This window comes from Watersipora subatra, chromosome 5, assembly GCF_963576615.1.
Source record: "Watersipora subatra chromosome 5, tzWatSuba1.1, whole genome shotgun sequence".
NCBI classification, from domain to species: domain Eukaryota; kingdom Metazoa; phylum Bryozoa; class Gymnolaemata; order Cheilostomatida; family Watersiporidae; genus Watersipora; species Watersipora subatra.
In genome coordinates this window covers 60,373,790-60,394,508 of record NC_088712.1, presented here as the reverse complement: position 1 = coordinate 60,394,508, position 20,719 = coordinate 60,373,790, and the positions used below count along the sequence as shown (strand labels likewise).

Genomic DNA, 20,719 nt, shown 5'->3' with positions numbered 1-20,719 from the left:
ATATAAATCAAAAGCATTGATTGCTCGTTGCAAGTTAAGGGGCCTCTCATGTAATGTGTTAACAATTTTTATCATAAAGTATAAATGTTTTCCTATTACTTAAGATTTGTTTGTTTGTTTTAGGTGATGCGACTGCCAGTACGTTTTCAGATTAAAATAGGCAAAACTTGATCGCAGTTCAAAAACACTCAGAAAAACATACACATTTTTCTTATTAGCCTTTTACAAAAACCAATTATGCCGATTTTTCTTTAAGTTTATCTTAAGGTTACCTCGCTTTTCCTTGCTTTCGAAAGAATTATCCCCAAGCGGATGTTTGGTAAAATTTGATTTTTGTAAACCTTTAGAAAAGTCGTTAACGAAAATATTTTGCCGATAGTGGTAGTAATGACGCCTAAGAACTACTAAAAATTGATGTTTATCTTTATGGCTTGAAATAAAGTGATATTCTAAAGTGATAACAACCTTCTTGGTAGCCGTTGGGCAAAAAACTGTTTGAGTTAACGAAGTTCAGGTCGAGTTATGTAAAGCAATTTATCATTTCGTAGGAACGGCCAAAACAAATCCGTTCGATTTAACCATGTGTTCGAGCTATCCGAGAGCGAGTTATCCGAGTTTCACTGAATATATATATATATATACAAAAATGTATATATATATATCAGTAGCTTTTGCCATATCCAGAGTACATGATAGTATGATATAGCTGAGTCAAGGCCTTTTTGGCAAGTAAATGTGTACCTCTCTATGTATTCGTAAAACAGTTAATTTTTGTAGGCAATGATAACACACACGTACAATGAATACTAAAAATGCCTTTATTGGGCTCATTTGTGGGTCATCTTTGAATCGATAGTAATTAATTGTTGTATCAATCTCATGTTGTAGAAAGCCGCATTTGGCTGATAACTCCAAGTTTTAGGCCTAAACGATTAGGCCTACTTGTCATGAACACCATAGAATGAAAAGGTTTTTTTAATTTTTGCGTTAAGAGATACTAAAAGCATTTCAAGCTTTTCAAGAGTGACGTGACTTGATAAAAACAAGGTCTTGTATTGCAAATCAAAGATTTGAATTACATAAAGGAAATGGCTTGAATCTAATGAAGCAGTACAACCTTGTGATTATAATTGTCGAAGTCAATCTTTACATTCTCCTAAGCAACATCATGCGAGCTGTTTACCGGGCAATGTACAAAAGAGTAACACAAAAATCATTTAAAACTTGGACAATAGATTTATTAAAACAATTAAGGCAACAATACTAAATCCTTTCAACTTCTCGTAAGTCACAGACTACCATTATCCGGTAGGCCACCAGTAGACTGAAGGGAGTGAGACAATTTATGCATAGAAAAGACACTGCTGGAGCACCGGGCTGGAATATCTATCATAGAATGAGGATTAGTGATCTGTAAAAGGGAGTTACATCATCCATTCATGTCAGTTAAGCCTTCACCACCATGTTCATGAGAAAGCTCTCCAGACACTGGACCTGTCAGCTCTGTTTCTACGTGGGCGAGTTCAGCCTCCGCCTCCTCTCTCGCTAACCTTTCGTCTTCTTCTTCCTGCAACAGTGTAGACTAAAGCACAGATAGCATGCTAACCTGCCATGCCAGACAATCACCTAATTAACTTGACGCATCAAACTTAAATTCCATGTATTCAGTTTTAACAGCGATCTTGCCTTTATGCAACCAATATTCGGAGTTGTTTCCCTTGCCAACATGAAACAAATGTATTGTTTTAATATTTGGCATGCATTCCTAAATAACGTTTGAATGTCATCATGTCATATCCCAAAACCACTCAGAAAAGGTCACTGTACAAAATGTCTAATGTGAGGTGTTTTGTGATATTGCTATATACAATGTAGTTATTATGAGAATTTCTTTAGTATAAGCAGATTAGAGAGTGTGGCCTGTTCCGAATGTGTAGCGTGTTTTTGAGTGTGCGCGACATGTCCCCGAGTGCGCGACGTTTCCCCGAGTAAAAAATTGTTTTAGAGCGCAGCAACTATGTTGCACCTTGAAAATGCGTACCAATAGTAGGTTACTGTGAGAAAGCATTAGTATGACCCATAGGCAAGTTTTTATTCTCAAATCAGATATTTAGTTGCTGAAACAAATAGTAAAGGTATTATGATGAACCACATTGAACATATGAACAACCACATTTTAACATTGAATAACAGAGCAAGTCACTATGACAGATTAAAAGTTAGTTTTCAAGACCCGGCTTCACACAAATGAAATGCATCTTTCTGTGTTGCTAACAGCTAGGCAATGTATAATTTCAATACAAACATGTTGGTCTATTAGTGTAAATATAAAACCAATGCAACTGTAATTGGTTGAAATAGTTGATTGTGAGGATATCGATTCAGTTTTATATATGTCTAGCACAAGCCAGTTGCATTGAAGATAGGCTTTTCAACATTGATGATAACAGGACTTTAACGAAAACGGCTATTTATATGTAGACAAATATTTTCATACTTGTAAAACATACGAAAGCCATTAGTATAAATTGGAACTGTTTATAAAACAATCTATATAATATTTGTGGTAATTAAACATGCTAAAATCCATTTTTTAATACATGTAGTTTGACTTATGTCATGGACTTTTTGTATTTGGCTGGCCTTAATGTTAACCTTTAACATATCATTTGAGCAAAATATAGCAATGCAAATAGCTGCACAAACGTTAGTGCGATCACAATTCGTAGATTTTGCATGTTACATAATCTTTCAATTTCAATTCAATAACGGTACTCGAAAATTCAGCGCAGACAGACATAGAGTGGCCTCCATTTGATTGATGCCAATTCTCATCAGTACTCTTAATTCACAATCTACAGTATTTGTCAAGACGATGCAGCATTTAGTAGCATTAGTGTGTGATCAGACTCAAAAGCAGCTACCAGCATCTCTTTAAAAGTGACTGACAGAAGCACTGCGTGAGATATGCAGACTTCTAATTCTTTTGGCATAACCAGGATAAGGTAATTATTATACATTACTTGCCGAATGCCCGAAATTAGGTTATAGAATAACTACCTAATAAAATTGAGTAACTTACCTAGAAAACTAGATCTTTACTAACATCTTTACTGAATCAATATCCCTATTTTAGGCCAGCTTAACGAGCATTAGCTTAATCCTTCGCTTTTTTGTGACGTCATTTTATCGTTGTCGGCCATCTTTATAGACAATTTTATCGTTAGAAACACAAAGCTTTTGCAATGATAATTTGAAAACGATGTTTTTGTTTGCAATTTTTTATTATAGTATCAAAACAACACTTCAAAGTACTAATAAATCAAAGAAAAACGATCGTTTTCTACAAAAATGGTCTCTTTTTCGTGAACGAGCGCATGTGCAAACGACTTGATGACATAAAAAAAAAGATGGATTGTCAACATTGCTAGTTATTGACCCCAAGTAAGAGCTTAAAACAGTATCTTGACCAATTTAGTGACTATTTGACCAAAGAATCTATCGTATTCCATGTAGCTTAATAGTTGACTTCGCTCTAGAACTGGAAGTCCTGAGATGAAAATTAATCCAGTGCTAGATTGTAATTGCTATAAATAGACACAGGGTTTAACGAAACCGCTGAGATTTATATGGCTTGTTATTATTGATGTCTTTGCAAATACTTGTTCTCATTAATCGCAATTTATCGAAGCCACCTACCTCTGCTTTCCGCTGGTAGTACTCATCGATAACATACTGGTACTTGGGCTGCGTTATACCGAAGAACCAGGCTAGCTTCTCACCAAAGTAGTCAGCAACTGAAACAAATTTTCATACAGCAAGTATTAGTTTTTAGCAAAGAAAAATGAATAAATAATGGTTGTCATGCCCAGTGATTCAACTTGTTACTATGAACATGTGAAGAAATCTGCCAGCAAATAAATATTTTAAACTTTTCATCTATAATAGTATCTGTAAAGAAAAGTTCATACTCCATTTTGGATGGTTTAGCAAATTGTATCTCTGGGACAAAATGTCACGCTGTTTGGGCGATCAACTTTTTTAATTGATACAACCGACCCTATAGATAGCCCGTATATCATTTGCTAAATAAATAGTAAAACTATATAAAAATAGTATTTGTAATAAGTAGTATTTGTAACAAATATTATTTGTAATATTTATTATAATATATGTTATAAATAGTATTTGTAATAAATATTCGTAATATAGGTAGATTATTCTAGTATATTTTTAGCAATCAAAAGAAAAGAATGCTAATACAGTCAAACTCCAACAAAAAGTTAATGAGCTCAAATATTTATTTTTGTATGTTGATATTATTGCAAATACTGAAACAAATATTCTGAGAGAATACACTGTAAGGTAGTTGTAGTGGCGTCAAGTTGGTCTGAGTTCTCAAATTTGATTTGAATAATGAGAGTTCCATAGTTGGCCTTCGAAATATCGTTTTCTCTCTTGCTAAATTTGTGAGAGAAAATGATATATAATGTTAACTCTATTATATATACTAGTATCCTCACAGTCTATCGTGCTGTGAGAGATCGTCAGGAGTACCGATAAAGCAAAAAGAATGAGTAGCTAGCTGCACAATAATTCAGGAATACTTAAAGGTGGTCGATTGGTGCAGGTGTTAGAGTGTCTGTCTACTAATCTGAATGTCACAAAATGGAGTCTCATTAAAATCTATCTTTTATCCTAACCTTTAATCGTGGTTTTAGAAAAGTGGACAGACAGACACCGCTCTTATGATGGTATACATGTTTATTGTTCTGTTTTATTTCAACATAAACAATTTTCTTTATTTTATTTTCTTTGCAACAGAGTTGTCAGTGAGAATGTGAATAATTATATTGACTTTAAACGTCTGCGTAAAAAACTTACTGTAATCATGACCCGAAACCAATTGAAAGCGATAAGAAAAAAGAAAAAGGTTGTCGATACAAACCAATAACACCACCATTGCTGTACAGCCTTTAAATTTAAAGGTTAGTAAGTGTTTTCTTATTTGAAGGGCCAAAGGGGTGAGTTTGGGATGATCTTGGAACGAATTAGGCAATTTACATGTATTTTACTGTTTGTATAACATAAAATCCCTATAACATAAACATTCTCAGATACGGATTATTTACGCTGTAAGAGAATACTGTATTTTGTTTAATTTATTCTAGAGTCTAAAAACATGAGAGCCTTAAGTAGTTGCAGTAACAAACGCAACATTTGAAAAAGTACATTAAAAAAAAACTAAAAACTTTAATGTAAAGACATTTTGGGTGTCATACGTTGAGAATTACTTTTGAGTCAAAATAAATGCTTTCTCACATTTTATGTTCTATGCTGTTGTAGGGGAAATTGCAGGTCGAGGGCTATTGTAAAACCTCTACTTGAAAACCATGGCGATCCATTTTTCAACCCTTTTCTTATAGTGGCGGTCAAATAGAGTCTGGCGTTGTATTTTTCATACACCTCGTCAGAATTTTTAGAAGCTAAATTTAACCATTTTACGAATGAAGTGAATGTAGCCTCTATTTTGCATTCTCCTTCGGGCGGAGTGACATTAACCATTTTAGATGCTAACTTACCTCCAACTTGTCAAAGATCTCTAAATAAAATATGCATTGGGAAGCCGAGGCGTATCTTTACTAGTTGATATCTATTGTTTTCAATTAACCTGCGATGATATTAGAGCCTGTGCAGTGCTTTGCAATTTGTTCGAGATTTAAATTTTTTACTTCGTTTCAAACTTGAAGGCATATTTTCATAACGAAATTTAACAATGTTGCATAAAAACTCATTGAACTTACTGATACATTTACTGCAGTTTTTAGACAAAACTGGCTTTTTATGCGTAATAGAAGAGGAATTATGAGCGCCGATCTATCGCAAGCCGAGTTAAGATAAACGCAAGGATGCTATCCTTTATAAATTTATTAGTTGTATAATAATAATCTATCAAATTCTACTAATATATATTCAAGAACAAGTGCCATAAATGAACAATGCTTATAATACATGTAGAAACAAAAATTAACAATTTTGAAACAAACAAACATCTGGCTGTTCAGTACTTTCCACAATGTTTCCTGACCTTTTCTTCTGAATCGCTGAACTAGGTGGTAAACTAGTTGATATTAGTGTCCAAACAATTTTTTTAGCAGAGCAAAACTTGTAGGCGCTGCTTTTCGCACAAATGCAAGGAGTCTAGGTAGGGCCACACGAGACAAAATTCTCACGAAATCGGCGAAATTTGGACGAAACGATTCGTACGAATTGACATTTGGACGAATTCGTCCATCGTTGGTTGCGCACGATGAACGAATCCTGAATTGGACGAAACGTGATAAATTCCTACGAATCATTGTTTGATTGGTCGGTTGAATAGGTTAGTTGAATGTCGAAGGTCGTTTTCTTCTGCGCATGTTTGTACTGAAGCAAATCATTGAAACGGAATCGGCTTCAATTTATCACCGCGTTCTGATTGGCTAGTTGAAAGTTAGTTTCGTACGAATCCGTGGTGGGGAAACTCCGTGTGGCAGGTCAAAAATTTCGTACGAATGGAATTTCCAGATTAGTTGAAATTACACGATACGTGTGGCCTTACCTTTAAAGTTTGCATCGCTAAGCACAACTTTTAGCCTAAAAATAGTCATTTATATATCATCGTAAATGTAAACCATTTTTCACATACGTCGATGTATCAAGACCGTCTTGAACAAGAAACTACTATTAGCCTGAAACAGTTAAAACAGTTATTTCTTTGGTGTTGCTTTCGAAATTTTAATGAAAAAACCAAAAAGCTTTGAAGTTGGAAAACGGACTTCAATACGAACAAAAAAACGATCGAGTTAATTATTATTGATGTACCCAAGTCATTATTAGTACGATTTTGTGGACACTTTTCTACTCATCACTTGCTATTATGGGTTTGTGAAGCGGTATTTATAGTATTTTATTAGATAGCATGATTGCAGTAATCTGAACTCGGCTTACAATGGATCAAGGCTTGTAACTCCCGTTCTATTGCACATAAAAAGCCAGTTTTGGCTGCAGTTGAGCTTTTATGCAACCTTATTAAATATATATGGAGTTATTAAATGAAAATATGCCATCAAATTTGAAATGACATAAAAAACTTGAAAGCTCCAACTAATTGCAATGCAGGCTATAAGATCATTGTAGGTTAGTTGTAAGCGATAGATATCAAGTGGTAGCGACATGTATCAGCTTCCTCATGTATATTTATTTAAAAGTCTACGAAAAGTTAGAGGTATATCAGCAAATTTATTGTCACAAAAAGGGTTAATGTCACACCGCCCGAAGAAGAGTAAATTTGATTCGCCCGGGAAAGGGTTAAATTTATCTTTTCATCATTCTGACGAGGTGTTTGAAATATACAACACCGCCCTTTATTTGAACATTAGCTCTAATAAATCCCACTCCAAGGGAAGGGTTGAAAAATAGAGGCCTTGGCAAAATAAAGGTGTTACTAGGTTGTTTGTCCTAGATATTGACTACAACGTTGTGTAACGCCTAAGCTAGAGTCAAACCTGATTGGTTCGTTTCACTAGTTGCTCTTGCATCACGTTTCTAGTTCACACTTGGCGTTCTGTCTGTAACTTGAGTTCGGTGTACAGTAGACGCTCCTACATCGTAAATAATCCGTTCCAGTAACGTTCACGTTAAAAGGATTTTATGTCATAAGAACAGTAAAATACATGTAAATTGCCTAATCCATTCCGAGATCTTCTCAAATTCACTACTTTGGATATATAAAAAGCACAAATCTGACTTTTTTAAATTTGTCGGCTGTGCGGTAACTACAGTATCATTGATTTGCATCTTCAACCTTTTTCCGTTTTTCTGATCAACTTCACTGGTTTTACATGATTGCGGTAATTTTACAATAAATTGATGCAAAGCGCACAACTTGGACTTTCACTTACAAATATTTGCTCATTTTTTCTAAACAGCAAAGTCTATTTTGCAAAGCAAAGCTAAAAACAAATATTTTATACGTCTACAATAAAGCAAAGCAACAAAATATTTTTACTATAAAAACGGTACTACTCGTTCGTCGTCTATCTGTACTCAGAAGTCAAGGTTAGGATAAAAGATAACTTTCGACGATATTCCAACTCATGACATTTAGATTGGTGGACCTATGCTGTAACACCTGCACCTATCCATCGCCTTTCTGTATATATTAACAATCGTGCAGCTACCTATTCTCTGTTTTGCCAACATATCTGATGAACTAGAATCTCATGGAAATTGTATAGTATATCTAGTCGATATAGCGCTAGACTCGCGTCGCGGCGAGATAGATGAATGTTAAAACAGAATTAGAGAACTTGCCTGATTTGACACTAACTACGTTATATGGAAGTTTTTACGTAGTACGAAGCAAAATCTTCACAAATTCTTTAGCCTACCTGGAATTTACGTTATAGGAGCGTCTACTGTATTAAGTTACCTCGCTTATTTTGGGATTCAGAAATATACAGAAACAATAGTGACTACTAACATTTATCTATCATTTGTGTTTTTAATGTTTGAGATGATTTGACTACCAGAACTGTTTAAAGATTAAAATTGATTAAACTTGGTCGCAGTTAAAGTGCTCAGATTCAAGCGAAAGTGTGATTATGACATCTATAGTTGCATTTCGGCAAGGAGACCGATAGAATAGAGATGTGTAACGCTGCAATTTGATCGTAATAGCCGATATCAATAACGAGAGACAGACCGCCATGCGACTAGTGACGGCCATGCGACTAGTGACGGCCATGCGACTAGTGACGGCCATGCGACTAGTGACGTCACTTGGGCACGTATATTTCTTCGGAGCATTTTAGCCGCGATCAAGTTTTGTCCCTTTAATCGTAAAACATCCTGGCTGTCGGAGCATTGTTAATTTTAATCTCAAGTGCTCTAGGACTTTCGACGATATCTCAAGAGCTAATAGTCCAATTGATTTCAAACTTCGCAACTGACCTATGAATGACCTATGAATGTATCATGCACAAAGCGACCAGAATTTTACAATCATATGTAAACCGAAAGTGCAGAAAAAACAAAGCGAAACTACGAAGCCGAGTTCACTAGTGCGTAGGAGCAAGTAGGAAAATAACTCCCCGAAATATTTCAGGCCCAGGGTTCAAAGTGTTTAACATACATGTAAGAGGCCTTTCCTTGAAGCACATAAGGTACTAAATGTCATGATGGTATATCTACACCTATTACAACCAGCAGACTGTCTATAAACTGACACAATTGGTAAAATTATATTACAATTGAAGCATATAATTAATGAGATAAAGGAAAAAGTAGTTTATATTTTACGGTTAAAAGGAGGCATTACAACAGAATATTATATATATGTGAGATGTTTAGGTATACTAGCCATTTCTTTAGCTATTTTGAACAGTTGCATACACAGTCACACCTCGACATACGAGTGTCAGGACATACGAGTGTCAGGACATACGAGTGTCCCGACATACGAGTGTCCCGACATACGAGTGTACCGACATACGAGTGTACCGACATACGAGTGTCCCGACATACGAGTGTCCCGACATTCGAGTGTCCCGACATTTGAGTGTCCCAACATACGAGTGTCCCGACATACGAGTGTCCCGACATACGAGTGTCCCGATATACGAGTGTCCCGACATACGAGTGTCCCGACATACGAGTGTCCCGACATTTGAGTGTCCCAACATACGAGTGTCCCAACATGCGAGAGAATTGAGAAACGAGTAGAATTTCAAGCAAGTTTCTTTCTGGAAATGCGAGTAACCTTTGGAATATATGCCGATTCCCGATGGCCACTATAAGACCAAGTAGCCTATATATATACTGGTTGAACCAGTTTGAAAAATCCTTTTAAAAGGTTGTCTAAAAGTTATAGTAACCCAAGGCAAAAAGCATCAAACCGGAAACAAATAAAAAAAATTAAGATGATGAAATTAAAGTAAGTTTTGTAAAAAATAAAAGCTTAGCTTCAAGTGCGTGTTTAATAAGCTAAATTCATGTAAGTTAATTTTAAAGTTTCTGTTACGTAACGTCACAAAAGTTTGGTGTAGCGAATGCGCTGCTGTCAAGTCTCTCTTAGACAGCCGTTAGTCACTACGTCTGTCTCGAAGTAGCCTGTCTTGACAAACTGTTGTTTTTGCGGAGTTGTCCCCCGTCAAGCGGGCGAGCAACAACAGCTTGTCACAAGACGTGCTGCACCTGATGCATCAGCTGCACTTATAGGGAGTTGTTCTCTTCCGTCTACGCGGCTTGGCTGCGATGTTATGTCGGTCGATCCATTGGTAATCATAACGGATTTCACGCAAAAATTTATGCAGAAAAAAATAAGATTACAACGTTTAACCAAAGACCAACCTCTATAATAAACTTTAGTAGAACTTAAGAATAAAATATATTAAAAATAAAATCAATAAGAACAAATAAAACTTGACTGATACAAAAATAGAAATAAAACTGACTGAACGCCCAAATAACGACATGTTTAGTCGCTGTTGTTGCCTAAGTTCTCAAATTCTACTAAAGTTTACTGCAGAGACGGGTCGCTAGTTAAACGTTCTTATCTTAATTTTTCTACATAAATTTTTGTGCGAAATCCATTATGATTACCAATGGAGCGACCGACATAACATCGCAACCAAGCCGCGTAGACGGAAGATAACAGCTCCCTATAAGTGCAGCTGATGCATCAGGTGCAGTACGTCTTGTGACAAGCTGTTGTTGCTCGCCCACTCGACAGGGGACAACTCCGCAAAAACAACAGTTTGTCAAGACAGGCTAGTCTCGAAGCTAAACACTTATAGTAGTGTACATAGTAATGTTACATTTCATTGCAGATTTTAACAACTAAATAGGTATTTGTTAGAGTAGGTAGTAATTTACAACAATTGAAAACACATTGTTCCATCGTAAAACCTTGTTTTAGCTGTTTTTTATAACAAGGTACCAGATTAATTTGTATTCAGTGATTTTATATAGAAAATATTGCTGTGAGACACGAGTAAATTGACATACGAGCTCAGTCACAGAACGCATTAATGTAAAATAAACCTCCATATTTTTAGGAATCTCATCGGATAATCACAATACCACTTTGTAAACAAGTGCGACTTCGGAACATCACCTCATGTATTCGGTCGGACAGAGACAAGCAAGTCAAACTCCGGTTGAATGTGTATTAACTAAAACATTGTATTAGACTCACCGGCCAGAGACTTAGTAGCTGTCAGCACAGTCCAAAACCAGAACCATCTCAGCCAGTCTAATTGACTCTGTAAATTTAATTAGCTCCCTATAGATTACTCAACGCAGTATCATAAGGAAACTCACCAGCTACGCAAAGGAAATGACATTTCCAAGGTTTGTGTAAAGTTACTTGCCTACCGATGATTGCTCTTTTTTGTTGCCCAATTAAAATAATTTGGACGAGACAGGAGAATTAACCAGTAACAACAACAACTGTGGTTGTATAGCTCGCTGCAAAGGTTAGCTAGTAGGTAAACAAGAGCATGTAAAGACAGGAAATGCCAATGCAGCTATTCTCTACTCACAGCAAAAACATGTGTATTCAACATTTGCAGCTTGAACAGTCAGAGAACTTGCAAGTTAGTAGGTCTTCTAGACAGCATAGCCAAGTTCACATGAAATTGCAAGCTAGAGCCTGCATGCAAGGAAATGCTACACATTATTCATCGAATATTTATACATAAGTCTAACTGCTTACGCAATTCTCTCATTTGCCTTGAAGACAGTCTTAAGCCTGATTCCTATACATGCCGCAAACACCGATGGCAGGATTGCCGGGCTATCGGCGGTGAAATGGGAATAGCTGTCGGCGGTCATCGCAACAGCTCACCGCTGTTCATCTTCCGCAACGAGCCGCAGGCAAAACCTTCCTGAATGCACCGTACAGGTGAAGCCCAGCACTTTCGAAACAGCATGACGAGCGACCATTTTTATGTGATAACCAGCGATGCGGCTTTATGTGAACATGAACCGCCGAGCCTAGCGCCGCAAGTGTTCTGCTGCGCGAAATTACCACCCGGTTCTTGCAGCCGATTTGGAAACCAATTTTAACTTTTTAAGCAAACACTATCAGTATATAGGCTGTGACAATTGTTACAGACCCGTCGGTAGCAGCTAAGTTGTAATGGCTGGCCAAGTGTCGGACAGCTATCACAATTCTTGACAAATGCAAACCAGATTCAAACCAAAGGCAGTCAACAAGATAAGAATTATTTGCAAACCGGGTCTACTTGGGGAGCGGTAACTTCCTCTTCCTCTTCATCATCTGTCGAGAATTCCTCCATCGTATCACCATTTATGAAATGAATTATTCTTCGTGGAACCTTTTTCTTTTTTTCTGGCTCAACCGCTTCGGTTTGTCCCAATTCCTGTAAAAGAAACCATACCGAGGTGACTACACAAGCTAATCTTTCACTAATTCAATAATTCCCATCACTAGCACTGTGGCGAGAACTTATACAGTTCAAATACTCAAATATGTGTATCACGTTAGTTTAAAAGGGCAAAAAATGCAAGACCGTTGTACATCCAACCATTCTCACGAAACTACTCAAGGTCAACTAGTAATAAAACCCAAAACTAGGCCTAAAACAGAATAAGCAAGTAGAGCTTATGATTCTGATGACAATGAGCGCGTACGGTATGCTGTTTTCACAGGAGGATCAGTTTCAAAGCAGAAGTCAAGCTGTTCACTAAACAATGAAGCTAGTAACCTCTCCATTCTAATGCCAACTTCCAACAGACAATAGCGTGACTAATAAATTTGTAATGTTGTCACTCTTCGCAATGGCAGAAGGCAGTAGTGTAGTTTGAAACTTTGAGGTAAAAAACACTGAGTGAGAACTATTTTATTTTGTCAACTTTGTTATTTCTATTACAAACCCTGCAGTTAGAGCAGGAAGTTCACCATTACTATATTGAGTGTAGTATGCTTATCAATGGTGGTGCTCAACATAATTCCTGTTCTTCCTCAAAGTAGCTTTTTTTTGATGTAAGTTATTTAAAACAAACGCGTTATCAACAAGTCTGTTAACAAATTGGTAGCGAGTTAACACATTTGTCGGCATGTTAGCAATTGAAGAAACGATGAAAATCCTGAAACGAGTTAGTAAAAAAGGGCAACTCTTCGTAAGAGTCCACAAGAGTCCCCACTGAGTCCACAAGAGTCCCCACTGACCATGAAATAATTTTATAGCAAATCTTCCAAACAACCTTGGAAATAAAAAAGAACTCACTGATGCATTTCCAACTACCAAGGACCTAGTTGATAAGATGAATACACAAAAGGTGACAATTTTGACTTTCGCTGAAGTTGTCTTACCCTTGCTACCACCTACTTCAAATAGTATGAACTCGTTTTACAAAAATGAAATTAATAGGCCTACGGGAGACTCAGATATCTGGAACAAAAGGCCCCAGCCGAGTAGAAACAGGAAAAAGAATGAGTGACATATCGAAATATGTAGCAATAATGCATGATGCGTGGCACTATGGCATAGAGAAGCGATGAGATAATTTCTTATTTGGCAACTAACCAGAAACATAAAAATGATGCAAATTTTATCAGCGGTAATGGCCAGCTTGTCAATAACTGAACATCAAAAGATGCGACTGACACTACAGGGCTTGAAATTCTCCTACAAAGGAAGGCAATATTTTTATCCATTCAGCAATTCATGACAACCAGACAGAAGTATATTGAAAGCCAAAGAAATCCAGAATCACTACAAAAAAGTGAACTCAGGGAAATATTAATAGCTTTGTGTAAGCTCGTAATGATCTGTTGAAGGTTTTCATATTACCTAATAAACACAAGCATTGCCAAAGATAAGTGGTGTATGACTGACGAGACATTATTTACATGAGAAATAACGTAATATGTGCGTCACCAGAGGTATTTCTGAGTTGTCGTAAGGATAAAATAAGCTTCGGGTTACAAAAACTACAAATGCAAAAAACCCTGCATCTTTAAAGCACCAAACTTTCCAACTTGCATAACAAACAGCTTCTAGCTACTAGCAGTTGACAGACAAAAGAAATGAGTAGCCGTGAGGAGAAGGAAAACATTTGTTTGCAAAGAATTGCTTTCTCACAACTGAAGTAAACGCTTCACCATATATTCTCTACAATCGATTTGGAGAGTTCGGAGTATTAATAATTGTCCGGTACTGCGGGTAGATGTTCAATAATCCATAACAGCTCATTAAAATACCATAAGTTCAAAGCAGGAAACCTGCTTTCTTTAAGGTCAAAAGACAAGTACAGAACCTCAATCCGCGTCTACGCAATACAGTCGTACTTCGACTTATGAGCTTAATGCGTTCCGAGACTGAGCTCGTATGTCAATGTACTCGCATGTTGGTGCAATTTATTTATATATAGAACAATTAAATATATATTGATTGGTTTCCATACTGTAAAAAATGCAAATAAAACACTCAAAACAAGATATTGTAACAGAAAGAACATGTTGGTTATTGTCCTAACTTACCACAAGCTTTTAAAAGCAACAAATAAAAAATAATGCAAGGAAATGTGATTAATTAAAATGTAAAATTAAATACATACAATAGCAGCTAACGCTAGCATTTGCCAGAGAGGGAGATATCCTAGGGAGTTATAGAGAGTTATCCTTCATTACAACAGTTGACTTTGATAAATTTGGATTTTATCAAAGTCTTAAAAGACAAACTTAGAAGCAAGCCTAAAAGCAAACTTTCATTTTTAACTTAACGTTATTAAAATTTCTTCGGCGATCATAGTTTGAAGTTTCTCGTTGGTTAGCTAATTTTTCCTTTGTTTCGCTTTCCCTAGTAGCCTGCCGTTTTAAGATAAACCTATCTAAGGACGTTTGCCTTTGTCGCCCTTTCAACATGTTGCGATTAGGACGAACACAGGTGTCGTCACAAACGGTTAATGGTACAACCACTAGCCAACTTGTCCGAATGTTTATAGTTTTGATAGATAGCACCGGCCTTTTCACATAGCATCGTTCAGTTACGCTGTCACCGGCCAATTGTTTATCTTGTATCCAATGCCTGAGCAGTCTCTCCATCAGCGGTCGTGAAGATAGCTGCGCCGTTTAGAAACTATAGTTGGTCCTTTTTCGAACTAAATAAATGCCCTGAATATAATCCTTCTGTTTGATAATTGTGGATGTATTTCTGTCATATTGCTGAACTAGCTCAATCATGCATACACATTTCGCATTTTTTTCAATAATTTTTCGTTTAATAATTATTATCATTTGCTTTTTCTTTGCATTTCATCATTTATTTTACTGGCGAACTTTCGGTCTACGCACAGTACCTTTAATTGACATAATTCTGCACTGAAAATCGCGCGCAAAAACACGGTACAAAAGTATAACCTGAGCAGTTGAAAAATACAGAGTGATGCTGTTCTCATAAAACACCTCCGGCATACTTGGCAACTGACTCACGTGCTCGTATCTCAAACATGGCTCGTATGTTAGTGCTAAAACTTGCTTAAAAGCTGGCTCGTATCTCAAATTTCTCGTACGTTGGAGCACTCGTAAATTGAAGTATTACTGTACTGAGTTTTGTTACTAGACCCGTGTCAAATCTGAAAGTTTACGCTTTCATTATTTTGTCAGTTCATCTATAATATCTCCAGGATTGCAGCAAGGCACCTGAGACACCGGATATGTAGAGAATTTGCAAAGTAGTAATTCTTGACACATTTTAAAAATTCATGGTAGAAGAACAAAAGCTGCAACACCTATTGTGTCTTTTTAAATGACGTTCAAACATAGTTCAGTAGTAATACCGCATTTTTTACATGGCTCAATTATGCCATTTGACCTCAGAAATCTGAAACTCATTCGCTGATACAGAAAGCCTGCTATTTTCTAATTCATGTGTTCATGTTTGTACTCCTATGTTCACATAGAATTTGTATTTTCATTATATTGTATGTTCTACAGCTTCATTAGGCCCATTTAGGAACACATGAACACTAGCATGTCTAATGCTTCCTGCAGTTGAGCGGAGAGTGATTGGTGATTCCAGTTAGGGTGGGACAACTCTCACTGCCTTGATAATGCATCATGCGAGGTGGTCTAGTTGTGATTCAACCTTATCAATCATGTTTATTAAGTTGTCTGAGAGCGGGCAAGTGTAGATAACCATAACTATCTAGAGGCGCTTGCAAATTCGCAGTCGGTTGCTTGCTGAATGAATATTGGAGCTATCCAACAGCCTCTCCACTACAGGCCTGATCAACTAGAGATGAAAACTTGCACTACCATATCTTGACTAGCCCTGACTATAAACTGAGTTTCTGAGCAATAGACTGTGCCCCACTGACAAGTTGAAAACAAAGGCTACTACACATAATACCCGACATGCTTTGTAGGAAAGTCTGAGTAAGATGCAGCTGTACTTTACAGACAGGTGCTGAGCTGCTACGCGAATTATTGTTTCAAGCAAGCCAGCCTTATGAATTATACAACTATTCAAATTTAATGGAGATGAAAACGGTGTGCCTCAAGGGTGCGATAGACTACAGTCTCTGAAGAGATCATTGATTCACAGCAGCTGACCTATCCTTATCCAATTGGGCAGCACTGTATTAATATTCATTGACTCCAAGTGTTTGTAGTGCTGATGAGAAGCTCTTTATAATTTTATTCAGTGTCATAACATTTTGAATTTTTTTAAAAACATTTAAAAACTTACAGAACTAATGCAACTAAATCAAAATAGTTCTATTCATTTACTTCAAAAACTTCAAATGGCAAGTACTGCATGTACAAAATGCTTGTAATAGCAGTAAACTGACAAGCTAGCCATGTTTAGCTTTTTTAGAAGAACACATCTATAGTATTGTTATGTCAGGTCTACCAAATAGCAAACACTGGCAAATGGCTATAGCTATTGGGTATCATCCCAGGGGAATACAATCCCAACCTGTTTATTCTATGTAGTAGGTAGTGCCTCTGCTGCTATGTTCCTAGGGTCTCGATTAGGGTTGTCTGCCCAATGTGCTAATCATAGACAACTGAAGTTACTACCTCACAAACTACTGGCCCAATGACTACAGATGCTGAACAAGCGTGTTACCTCAAGATGAGCGGAAAATATCTCACAAGGATTAGACAGCTTAGCAAGAAGGCTTGCACTCGCATGCTTGGCTGTTTTTAACAGTAAACCTTACTCAATTCATTGTAATTCATATTTCTCAACACAAATCCTATAAGACTAACAGACAATAAGACTTGCTTTATTTCTAAAGGAATGATAAGTTCCCACGAGGAGAAAACTCCAATGAAACTTACCATGAAGCAAATTTGTTAAAGCAATTGATTTATCTGTTAATATTGTGTGGCGGATTAAGCAAAGTCGGGATTCATAAAATAGTTAGGAAAAAGAATTGATATGATTGAAAGAGTTATACACCTTTGTCACCTAATTATTTGATGAAGCTTTTGATCAGTTCTTCACTGAGAAAGTAACAATGCTCAGGCTTGCGCAGAGTATACCTTGTGTCATCATTGGTTAAATCGGTGAGTCGGACTAAATTTTCGAAGAAACTTTGGTGAGGTGTGGGCGCCAGACGAAACTACTGTTTTATTTTGTCGTAAACTTCATAGGTGATTCATCCTCGTGCAAACCAGGCATATGAAACAAACAAACATGATCACAACGTCTGATAAGAAATAGTACGACTGAAATACATTTTTCTTCTAATGGTTATCTTTTGTATTAAAACAAACAATGGAATGTATGGCTTTGCTTTTACACTGGTTCAGCAATTAAGTCGTATACGCTTGACTGTTACAGAAAACCATGGAGTTAATATGGTACACCTCTTGCAATATCTTATAAGGTACACTTTAGGAGAAGAGTGAAGTTACAAGGCTAGTTAGAAGAGCCAATCAAACGATTTGGAGCTCGAGTTCAACAACTCAAGTTGAGAACACGGAACGCAAGGCACTGTAAGGCGTCATACATATAAGGATTCATTTATAAAATTGTAAAATACTAGTATTCCTATTCAACATGAGATAGATCAAACACAAAGTCCCAGTCTTCACAATTCAAATTGTCATTGCTAGAATTCTCTTCTGGGACAACGTGTTTTTTCAACTTTAAGACTTTTTTCGTAGTATTTGCTTACAAGGCAAACACTTTGGTAATCCATTTGACACATCCACTATCGTCCATCCATTCTTTTTATACATAAATCACGATTCCTGACAAAAATATGTTTTGCGGCACGTCTTTTTTTGTTAAAAATGTACATATTATCAAAATTAACTAGTTTTGTTTTATTGACGAGGCAGGCCAATATGACGGTGAAGCATTGTTCTTCGTGCTTGTTTTTCACTAGAACTGTCATCTCTCATTCGTTTGTTACTGTAAAAGCTCTAATTGAAACTATATTTGAATGCCACCTCTATTTGACTATAGGAGAAGGGTTAAAAAATAGAACGCCTGAGACCTATTTAATATTGAGACCCATTAAAATGATGAGACCTATCTACTTCTGTAAATCACATATACTTGGTTATATAAAAAATAATACAATTTTACTGCGGGGGGGGGGGGGATACATTAAAAGGTTAGCGATTGCCCACAAATGGCTTCCTACATTTGATTGCAGCCCAGTTGATGCTTAAGTCACGCTTCAGTTATGGCAGAGCGATATGCTCACTGCAGCATTACTACCTCGAAATAAAGTTTTAGTGTCACGCACAGATAGACTTGGATTCAAAGCTTTCATTGAAAGGACGTAGGATGACGTACCACCGGCATTCTCAGGTTGTTCAAGCTGAGCCCAAAATAACAAAAGACCAATCACCAGGTGAAAACAGAAGTCAACATGACATGGGAAGGTGTGGATGATGGATGCAGAAGCAACCAGCACATGCGATGAGACTACTCCGTGGCTCGAAGTTGAGTGCAGGGCGTAGGCCTACATACCTACGGCTTTGCCCTAAGAATTGACAGTGATCCTCTCAGGCTGCTGGGGTCACCAGAAAAATTAGACTTTCAAGTCTTGAAGACGGAACCTTCCTACTTCAACCCTTTACTCCGTTTCTAGATTTATGATTGGTGGTATTAGTGTTGAAAATTCAATGCCATTCACAAGGCTAATCTCTTTTCTGTTTGTTATTCTGAGCGTAGACTATATTGGGTACCTACAGGTATGATCCACCATACCAATGCCCATTATGTAATACCTACTTGATTACGCTGGCTAGGGTATTCAGAAAAATTGGTAAGAGGCAGCAAACATGTCGTCACATAGCAACCGTTATTGTATATCTGTATTAGATAGGACAGTAGCTAGTCTAGTAAAACTGCGGACGTTGCAGTAACACACTCAAGCTCTAACATCAATAAAAGCTTGAAATTAATCAGTGTTCCAAACTTTCCATCTAATGGCACTATTTGAGAGCAACTCTAAAGAATTTTCCACAAATACTTATTCAGTGTTGTTATGAAATAATTTTCACTTTTATAAGAATTCCGCAAAAAAACATAAAATTTATAATTACTCCTAAATTAATGTTAGATCTTTCAACGAAAATGATAAGGTTATTGAAAAATCTATGGTCAAAACTTCAATATCAACGGCAGACAGCTTCACGAAAATGAATAACCATTACTGTGGGCTAAAATAAAAAAATACCTCTAAAGGAATCTCGTCAAACACAACTTTGGGGTGACTTCCGCGTCTATCATTCCTTGATGAAACCTTTTCGGAACTGTGGGTGAACGTAGCCATCATTGATTTCGTTGCTCCGCCAGCAGTAGATGCAGTTCCGTAATTCCTAAGTCGTTTATACGCGTGCCTTCCCTATTTCGCAGCTAACCGTGAATTCGCAACTACGCCTGAGTAGAATGCCTAATAACGTACTCGCCACATGGTTAGAGACAATTGAGAGCCAACAACTCCATATAATAAAATGTGACGCACACCACTGGTGAGCACAAAAATGCACGTGACCGCCCCATTAACTCATGGGACCCCCAAAGGTTTCAACCTACACAATGGTGGCTTTAAAAAAGTATCTATTTGTCGATGTTGCATTTTAAAAATTCAATTACAAAAATAACAAGTAAAATAAAATCAAAATAAAACAGCTAATTTGTTCCTGGCCTTTTTAAGGACCTAAAAACAAAACATCCGGAGAAAAACCCTATTCCACTTATATTACCAAAGAAACAAATATCAATTTTAACCATGCTCTTCACAGGTCACACAATCTTACAATATCACCTATGCAAATTCAATTTAACATTTACACCAACATGCACATACCTGCATGAGGACGAAACAGTAGACCATCACCTTATGCAGATGTCGTAGTTACACCTAAAAGAGAAAATATTTCCTAACCCTCACAACTAGCAACATCTATTAGAAGTTACACATGAAAGCGGCTGATTCAATTGAAAACATAATTTACACACTGCAGATAGACCATAAAAGTAAACATTGATGATAATCACACAGACAGATGATACAGACCATATTATAGTCATCCAATTATTAATTAACAATTGATCTTGTCACATTCAATATTCATAAATAATCTAGTCTTCAGACATGAAAACTTGTATATAGTATCAATCAATATATATTTGTACAAGTTATCCCACATAACTTATTTGAAGTCATCCTCTCA

General features: G+C 36.7%; 1 protein-coding gene across 1 annotated transcript; it reads right to left on the bottom strand.

Moving 5' to 3' along the window:
• Positions 1-1,046: 1,046 nt before the first annotated feature.
• Positions 1,047-19,853, bottom strand: LOC137396780 (protein FAM177A1-like). The gene is made up of 5 exons (XM_068083089.1): positions 19,720-19,853; positions 12,282-12,428; positions 11,240-11,306; positions 3,700-3,797; positions 1,047-1,567 (listed from the first exon to the last, which is right to left on the bottom strand). The coding sequence occupies exons 1-5, from the start codon at positions 19,816-19,818 to the stop codon at positions 1,430-1,432; spliced, it is 549 nt and encodes a 182-aa protein (XP_067939190.1). The 5' UTR covers positions 19,819-19,853; the 3' UTR covers positions 1,047-1,429.
• Between the last annotated feature and the right edge of the window lie 866 nt (positions 19,854-20,719).